Raw genomic sequence first — 10,987 nt, 5'->3', positions numbered from 1 at the left:
GAGGTTAAGACAGTGGGTTTAAAATCAGTGCTCAGTGGCAGGGCCTCAGAGAGCTGGAACATCTCCCTGTTGGGCCTGGATGACCCTGGTGAACAGGAAGTGAAGTTCTCCGGTCTCCAGGACAGTTTGCATTTTGAGTCAAACCCATTTACAAACCAAAGTGGGGCAGTGGCAGGGCAACCCCAGACTCTCTGTCTCCTCTAAGGACTGCACAGTCTCAGGCCCTCCTCCCACAGCCAGCACTGATGTGATAGATGGGGAGACTGAGGAGGCACCTCCAAGACCTCACAGAGACCTCCAGAGATAACCAGCACCTCCAAGACCTCTCAGCAAAGCCTATTTTGCACAGGCTGCCCCTCAGCCCAGATCACTTTTCCCTTCCCTGTTCCTTCAGATTTTTCTTTTCTTATAGGGGCATTCTTTCTAATATAAATGGTCTGTGAATGCTGGGAAGTAACATGAGTGAGGAAGTGTTTCTTAGGGCCCTACTGCCTTCTTTCTGGTTTTGAAGCAAGTTCTGCTTCAAAGGAAAGTATGGCCTCTCAGGGTGGTCAGCACTTCCACGTAGTCATAGACGGACTACACTTGCTTTATACTTAATTTGAGTCTCACTGAACTCCCATGCGTCGCATCACAAAATCTGTATTTGAATGGGACGGCATATTTGGCAAGTCCTCTCAACGCTTAAACTGTCAAGAAAGAGTTTGATTAGCTCAGCTCACCTGTCAATGGCTGAGCCACTCCTGGGTCAGAGCCTTCCCCCCGCCACTCAGCTGGGAGGTGGTTACTGAGCAGCTCAAGCTGCCTCCCAAGTGGCCCTCAGCAGCCCCAAACACACAGCTGCTCTTAGACACCTCCACCTGGAGTCCCCCAGGCCCCTCACTCTCCACTTGACCCCAGACGCACCCCTGGCTCCTCTCCCCCCATCAGCTGAACCCCTCAACCGCCCAGCTACTGAAGCAGAAACTTGGGTGTTAGCTGTGATTCCTCACTATCTCTCATTACTAAATCTAATCCATTACCAGGTCCTGTCTCTCGCAGCCTTCTCTGCCTTGGTGCACACTGCCTCATTATTTGTCAGGAAGATTGCAGAATCCCTCAGCCTCTGCTCTCCGTTGCAAAAGCTTCAGAGGGAAGCCCCATCTCTTATCGTTTAAAAAGCCCTCAGTACAAAACCCAGGCCATTAGATAGACAATGAAGGTTCTCAGTGTTGCAGCCCTGTCTCTCTGATCCTGGTGCTCATACTCCTTATGACCCAGCCATGCTGTGGGATTGAATCACTGTCTCTGGCACACAGCTGAGGTTTCCCACCTTCAACACAGGCCGTTTGTGTTTGTTTTTTTTTAAGATTTTATTTATTCACGACAGATACAGAGAGAGAGGCAGAGACACAGGCAGAGGGAGAGGCAGGCTCCGTGCAGGGAGCCCGACGTGGGACTCGATCCCAGGTCTCCAGGATCACACCCCAGGCTGAAGGCAGCGCTAAACGGCTAGGCCACCGGGGCTGCCCTACAGGCTGTTTTTTTTCCCTAACTGCAACACCCTCTTCTTCACATGCCCAAATCCTTCTAAGATCTATCTTTCCCCGTGCTCCACCTTAGCCCCCTCAGGGGAGGTGAGGTAGGCATGCCCACTGCCAGAGAGGCTGTAAGTTCTGCCGACCATCTGTCCAGTGAGAGAGCTGGGACCAGATGCCAGCACTGAAGTTCTCAGTACGTGGCAGCTGGGAAGTGGGGTGGACAGACCTGCCCTTTGTACAGCACGCCTATGACCATGTCACTTTGGCCACTAGCTGTTTGTCCAAGTGCAGATAAAGCATATGCTCACTGAATGTCTCTATGCTCAAGGTGGCATAATGAAGATAAGGCAGGAGGAGGACCCCAGTTCCGTACTAGGACAAGAGATCAGGACCTGGAGGTAGACATGGTCTGGGTAGGGGTCAGCAACCAGAGGCCAGGCTGGAAGCTGGGGCTTGTGTGTGCAGTTGCGGTATCTGGAAAGGCTTTCAGGCGCAGAGGCACTATGCCGTTTAGGGTTTGAACAGCTGGCTGGCTGGGTTCAATCCTGGTAGCTGTGGCCTTGTGCAGCCATGGTGGACCCCAGAAGACAACAGAGGCCAGCTTGGTGGGGCATAAGATGGCCCATGGGATGAGACTGGCTGGGTCTTAGGCTGAAGAGGATGCCTGAAGTAGATTGTTCTCTTTGCTCCACCTTTCCTGGGGTGAGTGGTTTCTGCCCTCCCACAGCTTGCTGCCCTGACCTGCAGCCCTTTCTCTTGTCTCCCCTAGAGCTGCTGGGACTCAGAGAGCAAAGCGCTGGAATGGGAGTTCCTCAGTCCTTCCCCATCCCTGGCTCAGGATCACTCTCCCTGGGGGCCCTGGCCAGAGGCCTCCACCCCACCCCCTCAGGCCTCTAGGGACTCCCACGCCCACCTTGGCAGTTACATTTCCTGCTTGGGTGAAGGTGTGAGTCTAGGATCACGAGACTGGTTTTCTTTCTCATATACTGGTTCATTGTCGGAAGTTCGGTTATATGAGGAGGAATAACCTTGCATTGTTGAAAATTTGGAAGAGATAAAGCACGAACGTCGAGAGAAGTAAACATCACTGGCTCCTCCGTAATGGATGCGCTCATTCACAGGCTTTTGGGTTCTCTCTAGACCCAGGGTGACCCTTTGCATAATTCAAATTCGGGCGTTGGAAGCTCTTCTACCGACACCTCCCTTTTGCCACACCCTCCCCCCCCCCCGCCCCCCGGACCCAGGAAGGCTCTCAAGAAGGCGGCCCGCCTCTGCTCTCCGTCCCGGGGGCGCCCGAAGCCCGGCGCAGGGGCTGAGACCCCTCCCGGCCAGGCTCGGCGCGGCCTCAGTTCCCCCTTCCGCAGAATGGGCGGGCGGCCGGGCTCGCGGGCCCGGGGCGCTGCGGGGGCGGGGCGGCGGCGGCTCCCGGGGCTGCCGGAAGGGGTGTGAGTGCGGGGGCGGGCTCCGCGCCGCCCCGCCCCGGGGAGGGAGCCTGGGGCGCCGCATCCTGGCGCTTGCCTTCGCCGCCGCTGCCGCCACTGCCGTCGGGGAAGGTCCCCGAGCGGACATGACCTCGCGCGGCGCTCGCCCGGGCTCGAGCTGCCGGCGCCCCGCGCAGTAGCCCCGCGAAGAGGCGGACTCGACGGTGCCGACCGCGCAGAAAGGCGGGCGGGCGGCATGGAGGCGGCGCACCTGCTCTCGGCAGCCGAAGTGCTGCGCGGCTTCTCGGTGACGGTCGAGGGCGGCCTGAGGCCGGAGCAGGTGTCTGCCGCGCGGGAGCGCTACGGCCCCAACGGTGAGAGCGCGGGCCTGGCCGGGGCAGCTGGGGGCCGCGCGCCGCAGCCTCAGTTTACCCCCCTACGCCGCAGCTGGGGAGCAGGCCTCCCCCCTCCAGCCTTCGGTCCCCGCGGGCGGGCAGGAAGCGAGAGCTCCGGAAACGTCTGCAGATGCTCTTGGGGCTCTCGGACGGGCTGCGCGGCCACCTTCGGCGGGGTCGGGTGGGTTCCGGGTTTAGAGACCTGGCGCCGGGCTCCCCTCCCAGCTCCCCGGGACCTGTGCGGTCTCTCAGGGCTTCCCACGGCCACCCCCGACCCTATCCACTCCCGCAAGTTTGAATCCACCGCCCTCCGCCCTCGTCCTGACCCCGCACTGCAATCGGCCCCCAGCATACAAATGCACATGCCAAGGCAATGTGGCTAGGGACCAGCCAGGGACCCGGACCCAGCCTCGCAGCTGGCCCCGAGGGTCTCCCCCTAGGCTCGGTGAAACACCCAGAAGGTGCAGCTTGTCAGCTGGCAGCCTTGGTGCCCCCACCCCCACCCCAGGTCTTCCTCTTTCTGCAACCCAAGGCGGATGTGGCTGGCGGGAGTCGGTGGGGGCTTTGAACCGCTGAGGCAGGAGACCCACCTCGAGGCGGGGCGGGGGCACACTCAAGGCCTCACCCAGGGAGTTGCCAGGGAAGGCCTTTCCCTCTTGCATGACCTGGAGCGGCACCTGACCATCCCTGGGCAGCCAGGGAGCCTTCCTGCTGTTGCTGTTTGCGGGGGTGGTATCACTTCTTCCTCATCTTCAAAGGAGTTTGGGATTCTCTGTCTGCCAAAAGGCACAAGTACCAGGTACTCTCCAGATGTGACCACAGGCACATTCGGAGGCCTTGTGAAGGTGGAAGATGTTGGGGGGCCCTCTTCAAGTCACTTCCAGGCAGGACTTGCCACCCTTTTTGTCACCGCCCACCCCCTGCACTGGGCACAATGTTAGGGATTTAGATGGAAATGTCCCTTCCATCCCCAAAGCGGAGTCTGGACCCACTTTGTTTTAGGACTTGGGTCCTCACCCTTTCAGGGATCCCAGCCAGCCAGAGGGGAAAGTGCTCTGGCCTGAGTGTCTCACTGCTCGGGGATGACTTGAAAATTACCAAGAGCTGTCAGAAAGGGAGCTTTGGGTTTTGTATTGGCTTATGAAAACCACCTCTTATATAAATATTATCTTTCTGGAGCAGAAATCCTTTTCCAAAAAAATTAGTTGCTATATTTAGTTGAGCTGTGGGAGGAACTAGGGAGATAAATATTATTTAATATCCTCCATTAGTGACTTGGCAGGGAGGGTGTCATTGCTGCAAGAGGGCAAGGCAGCAGGACCTGTCCCCCAAACCCGGGGTGGGGATGGAGGTCAAGGCAACAGGTCTGGGGTTCTACAGACTCTTCTGTGCTGCTGTACAGAAAAGCTGCTCCTCCAGCTTAGGAGTCCTGATTCCCAAGGAAAACTAGAGACCCAGACCTTGGTTCTACCCCCAGAGGCTCTGTGTGACCCTGAACAACATCCCTCTAGTTCCTGGTTCCCATGTGTTCGTTGATCCAGCAGAGACTCTGCCTGAGGAGGGAGCCTCTAGGTCTCTCCCATGTTGTTTTGTGTAGGTAAGGTGATTTGGGGGTGAGCGGGCCACTGAGCATCTGTGTGAGGTGATGCATAAGGATGTTGGTGTGGTATATAGGTCCCCAAAAGGGGTGGATGTGCATTCGGGGGGTGGTAGGTAGGAAAAGCTGGGGGGGGGGGGGCATTGATGGACTCCCCTGGTTCCCTTGAACTTTGATTGTAGTAAATGATAAAAGCTAATGCTCACTGAGCACTTACTATGTGCCAGGCATTGTTCTTAACACTTTTCATCTCTTCTTTAATTCCCCAAAATAACTATTGTCATTCTCATTACACTGAGTCATCAGGATGTTAGATAGCTTGCCCAAGGTCACACAATACTTGATAGAGCTGATACTAGGTACCTATCCCTCTGTTGCCTCGTTTTTCCTGTCTGTGCAAGGGGTCACTGGTCCCACAGGCCCTAGGCCCATGGTACTGGTGGCTGTACTAGAAGGTGAGTCAGCTAGGCAGTAGCTATCCCAGCCCCCAAGCCCTCCCAGCACCCCAGAGATCCCTCAGATCACTGATTTGCTTCCTCCTCAGGAAGCATTCCAGGGCTCTGGAAGTCCTCAGGTGAGGAGAGTGGAGCCAGCTGCCCCTTCCTGCATCATGCTCTCACTCTGACCAGCAACAGCTAAGGAGGAGGCATGGGTGTCCTGCAGTTTCTACAGGCACTGGGGAGGTCTTTTCCTCTTGGGTGACCGGGCGTGGGATACCCATCTCTGGGGTAGGGCTGACAGTTTTGAACCTTAGCTCTGCCCCTTCATAGTGGTGTATCATGTGTAAGTGACCTCTCTCTGTGCCTTAATTTTTTCATCATAGGGAGTCTACAATAGGACCCGTGCCATATGGCTGCTTGCAAGTGTTTATGCACACCAAGCCATCCTTCCTTGTAGCAGAAGAGTCTAGGCCAGGCTCCAGGCCAGCTGGGTGGTGGGATGGGCCAAACCTACAGGTGGAGGGAAACACCCCAGGGACTAGTGTCCCCTCCCACCCCACCCAGGAGTCTCTGCACCTGCAAGGTCGTTAGTGCTGGAAACCACAAGGAAGTCATTTGCTTAAGTCCTGAAGTTTGCAAATTCTGCTGGTGGATGGAGGAAGGGAGGCTGTGAAGCAGAGGCTGGGGATCCCGTGCTCCCACCTTCTCTTCCTCCTCCCTCCCCAGAGCTGGGGATGGGGCCTCAGTAGTGCTGTCAGGGCATATGCCAGCTGGGAGTCCCCCATACACACAGAACACAGCTTTCTTAACCCCACTGAATAGATGTGTCCTCTGAAACCCCAACAGGGCAGGGAGCGGGAGGCTCCTGGCCCAGCACCTCTTGTGAGAGTACCCTTCCCCGCAGGTCCCCAAGTGCCCAGGACTCCGCTTCCTCCGGAGGCTTTCTACATCCTTTCAGTTTGTTTGTTTGTTTGTCTGTTTGTTTGTTTGCTTAAGTAAAACTGTGCACACAATGCAACATTCAGAGGGTACAAAGGATACAGTAAAGTCTCCTCAGACCTGTTCCCAACCACCCAGTGTTCCCAGTGTCCTGTGTCTCCTTCGCAACATACTCTGTACGTACACACTAGGTCTGTGATCTATGATCTTTTTCACATGAAAGGGAAGGATTGTGAGTGCTGTTTGGCCCCTGTTTTCCGTGATAATCATTTTTGGAGATTGTGCCACATGGAGCATCCTCAGGCTTCCTAGTGGCTTCTGTAGAGTTTCATGCGGCTGTTCTAGTATTTCTTTGCCTGTCTTTTGACGGGCACTTGGATTGTTCATAGCCTCTCCTATCACACATTACAAGCATATTCTTGTCCCCACATCACTTCACATACTTGTCAATATTGCCAGAGGATAAATTCCTAGAAGTGGAATTGCTGGGTCGAATGCCATGTATATTTTAAATTTTCACGGCTGTTGCTAAGTTATTCTCCATAAAGTTGCAGCAGTTGATGTGCCTGCTTCCTCACCCTCCCACAGGACATTTTGATCTGTGCCAGTCTGATGGAAAGAGTCCTCTTATAGTTTTTCTTTGCATTTCATCATTTACAAGTCAGGTTGGGCATTTTTCCTTGTATTTTGGAACCATTTGATTTCCTTGTGTCCTTGAATGGGCTGCCCATCACCTTTGCTGGACATGAGCCAAGGTAAGAGGCAGGCCTGTGCTGGACATGTCCTACCAAGTGGGCCAACACCTAATGGCCCTGGAGAGCCCAGTGACGTGAGAGTCAGGCAAGACCCCAAAAGGTCTGAGGTGGTTCCTGTTCAGGGGAGCTGGGGGAGGGGGCTCCTAAAGCAACTGGAGCCTGCCTTCCTGGGCCTCCTGCTGCCCCTCTGTGTAGTGGATACAATGGCCCCAGAGCTGCAGGTGGGAAGGATGGCCAGATTTAGATTACTGCCAGTGTTGTCTGGGCTGTGACCTTATCTCCCACCCTCAACCCAGGCCCCAGTGGGCTGCTGGGACGCAGGAAACACATATATGTGGGCCTTAGAAACTTGGCCAAGGGGAGTGGGACCGGGCAGAAGGAGGGGGTGAGGTCAGAGTGGTCCAACTTGCTGGAGGCCTCAGGAAGACTTGCCCCTCTTTGGCCTGTGTCCTCCTCAGTGCAGATGTGGAACTCTGAGATCCCCTAAAGGCCTTTCAGGATGTGAAATGACTCTTGGATCTGGGGGAGGTGTGGTCCTGCAGGCATTGGAAAGCTACAGGTCTTTCAGGTTTCACCCTAGATTTCGTGCCCACTGGCCCTTAAGGGGGCAGCCTTAAGCCTCCTCCTGGGAGCAGCATCCCCTTGCACGAGGAGCCCCCTGAGGCAGGGCTGAGTTTGTTCACAGCACAGCGGACCACAGATGCTAAGCAAACCCTTTGCCAGTGTTTTCTAGCACCAGATCAGCCAGGTAGGCTGTAGGCCCCTGCATTGGGAGATCTGCATCCCAAGGCCCCTGTGAGAGCAGGGCCATGTTGTCCACTCTGGGCGGGTCCTAGAGAGCCACACAGGGCCAGGTAGTGAAGGCCCCTCCCTGACTCTGCAAGACGTGATTTAATTGCTCTGTAAACTTACCTTTGAGGAAGACCTTGGGAGCTCTTGCCTCTCCAGGCTGGAAACAACATTTAGAAGTTGAAATACCAGTTTCCAGTGTTTTGAGATGAGAAGAAAGGAGTCAAGAGGGAAGATTAGGGGAGCAGGTGGTGCATGGAGCCTGGGGCAGCCTTGGCTGCTCAGGGCCTGTACCTGAACCGTGGGGCAACTGAGTAAACAACTCTGTGAGGCTCTTTGTGGACCCAGAGATGACTCAGCCCCTCTCCACCCTGGAAGTGCTCCAGTCAGGTGGGGGTGGCCCCAGTACTGATGACTGGTAAGAGAAGGGAAGGTTGGTAGGGGGATGGGCTTTTCCAGGAAGGCTTCCTGAAAGGCTGGGGTTTAGATGAGGAGTTAGGGAAGGGCACTCTGCACAGAAGAAATGGCCCAAGCACAGTCTTGGAGGAGAAAAAGCTCTAGCAAAACCAGGGAAGGTGATGGCAGTTCTGAGGCATCTCACTTTTGACTGGCAGATGGGCATACGCCTAAGATATAGGAGGATTCTGAAGGGCAAGGTCGGGGTAGATCTAGGAAGGCCCTGAAGGCCATGCTAAGATTGATCTTTATGCTGCAGGCCAAGAAGAACCCTAATGGTCTATGAGTAGGGCAAAGGCAGAGTCATTCACTCGTTCACAAATCTTTATTGAGTACCTGCCATGTTCTAGGCACTGCTCTAGGTGCTGAGGATACTGCTCTTGATGAAGTACTACTGGCATGGAGCTTACATTTTAATGACCATGTGCTTGTGCTTTAATAACGATGTGCTGTGCATGTTCTAAACATTTCTGAATAGCATACCATTTAATCTTCACAGCAACTTACTATTATTATCCTTATTTTACAGATAGGGAAACTGAGGCACAGAAGAAGTTAAGTGACTTGTCCATAGCCAGAGAACTACCAAAAAATAGAGCAAGACTTGAACTTAGCTCCCTGGCCAGACCCCTTGCTCTACACCATGAGGCTTCTCTGATCATATACTCCTTTTTGCCCCCAGAACCCACAGGCTAACTCCAGATCCCTCTAGGCCAGCCCCACCTTGGGCATCTGGGGGTGTGGGCCAGCTCAGTCTGGCCCCAGTGGCCCCAGAGCAGGGGTTGTCTGGGAGAGTCCAGTATGTGAGAGGTGCAGAGGGATGCTGTTTCAGAAGAGCAGTGTGGGGCTGCAGCCAGTGGGCTCAAGCAGCTGGGATGTGAGAGGGAGGAGCGCTTTCTACTACTGTCTTTGCCTGCATGGCCTAGTGAATGGCACCAAGAGGTGGGCAGGACCAGGGCATTCTCCCCATTTAACAAATGGTGCATCTGGCCCTGCCAAGGGCTCAACCTCTCCACACACAGCCTGAGGATAGCAAAGGGAAAACAGCATCCAACAGAGATGCCTGGAGAGAGGCTGGGAGGGTGCTCTCCTAGGCCCTACTAGTCTCCAGTCCCCTTCCAGTTCCTCCATGGCCCCAGAAGTCAGTCACATGAAGGGAAAAATGGGTGGTCTAGGGTCTTGGCAGGACTGGAGTTTGAAGAAGACTAGGCCTGAACAGACAGTAACCCCCCAAAATGCCACCTGTGAGGAGAGCAGAGCCTTTTTGGACAGGAATAATTTTGGCTAGTGGCTCTGGGGTCACAGTGGAGGGGTGAGCTAGTTGGTGGGATAAGGGCATCCAGCCTAACAATCAGGATATAGGATGCCAAGTTTTCTCAGTGACTTTGGCTGGGGAAGACAGTGGGATGGGGTGGAAAAGCAGAGCAGCTCAGGAATTAGTGTAGGAGGTGCTGAGCGAGGGGCCAAAGACCAGACCACCTGAGTTCAAAGCGGCCACTTCCCAGCTGTAGGACCGTAACCAGTCACTCAACCTCCCTCCGCTTCAGTTGTCTCCTCTGTAAAATGGGAATAATAATTGTATCTTCCTTCTCAGGTTGTTTGAGAATCTCAAGAGAGTTAATGCCCTAGAGGATGCGTGCTGTCTGGCACACTCAACACTAATAATTCCACTATAGCTATTCCATCTGTGGAGGATCGTCTTATATGCTCAGCATACAGTACCTCTCCACTCACCTCTGAAGATAATGTAGGTATAGCACTTGGCACACTGCTTGGTACATAGTAGGTGCTCAGTAAATGTGGTTCTTAGTAATGATGATGCTAATCCTCCAGCAGCCCTTCAGGGTGAGGGTGGGGACCACATCTTCCAAATGAAGCTCAGAACCCCACAGGGAGCCAGCTGATCGGGCGAGACTAGAAGCACATGCAAGGGTAGGAGGGCATATTCTGGGGCCTCATGGCTGGCTGAGCCTTCCCGCCAGGGAGTGAGTAAGGGTAGAAGGGGAACCTTGTAGTCGATGCTAGGTCTGGGGAGAAGGAGGTACCTACCAGTCAGGGTCGGCTCGGTCATGGCACAGGAGCAAACCTCATGTCTCAATGGCTTAATACAGGTCATTTCTTGCTCACATTGTAGATACGTACGTCAATGGCAGGTCATGTGGGGGCTTTGTGTCTCCTGTACTCCGTGATTCTGGTTCACAGCACAGACACCATGTCACAGTTGCCAGTTGCTATTGCAGAGGGACCAAGAGCGCTAGGTCTGCACTGTCTGGTACACAGCCACTAGCCTTGTGTGGCTATTTAGATTTAAATGAGTGAAAATTAAGTACCATTTAAAATCCAGCTACTCAGTCACACTAGACACATTCCCAGTGCTCAATAGCTATGTGCAGTTAGTAGCTACCATGTAGGACGGTGCAGCTGTAGGGCATCTCCATCATCACAGAAAATTCTACTGGACGGCGCCCTTCTAAACAGAGTGTCTTGCCACCCGTTGGGCACCCCTGCCCAGAACTGACATGCACCCTTCTTTTTTGTAACTTGCACGAGGGCCAGGAAGTGCAGTCCTACTATGTGCCCACAAGGTGGGAAGAATCAGAAGCATTTGGAGAATGAATGACCACCAAAGATTGGATCCTGAGTCAGATTTTGGGTCAGAGCAGAAGAGGAGAAGT

General features: G+C 54.4%; 1 protein-coding gene across 4 annotated transcripts in view; it reads left to right on the top strand.

The window, feature by feature from the left end:
• The first annotated feature begins 3,043 nt into the window (after nt 1-3,043).
• Nucleotides 3,044-10,987, top strand: part of ATP2A3 (ATPase sarcoplasmic/endoplasmic reticulum Ca2+ transporting 3) — a 32,512-nt gene continuing 24,568 nt past the window's right edge. For 3 of the 4 annotated variants that reach the window (XM_038548574.1, XM_038548573.1, XM_038548576.1), the window contains exon 1: nt 3,044-3,315. In XM_038548574.1, the coding sequence (XP_038404502.1) occupies nt 3,198-3,315 (118 nt within the window). In that variant the 5' untranslated portion in view covers nt 3,044-3,197. Of the gene's footprint in view, nt 3,316-9,906; nt 10,060-10,987 lie in introns of all 4 variants that reach the window. The other variant, XM_038548575.1, reaches the window with a different exon arrangement.

Source organism: Canis lupus, chromosome 9, assembly GCF_011100685.1.
Source record: "Canis lupus familiaris isolate Mischka breed German Shepherd chromosome 9, alternate assembly UU_Cfam_GSD_1.0, whole genome shotgun sequence".
Lineage (NCBI taxonomy): Eukaryota > Metazoa > Chordata > Mammalia > Carnivora > Canidae > Canis > Canis lupus.
This window is presented reverse-complemented; position numbering and strand designations above follow the sequence as displayed.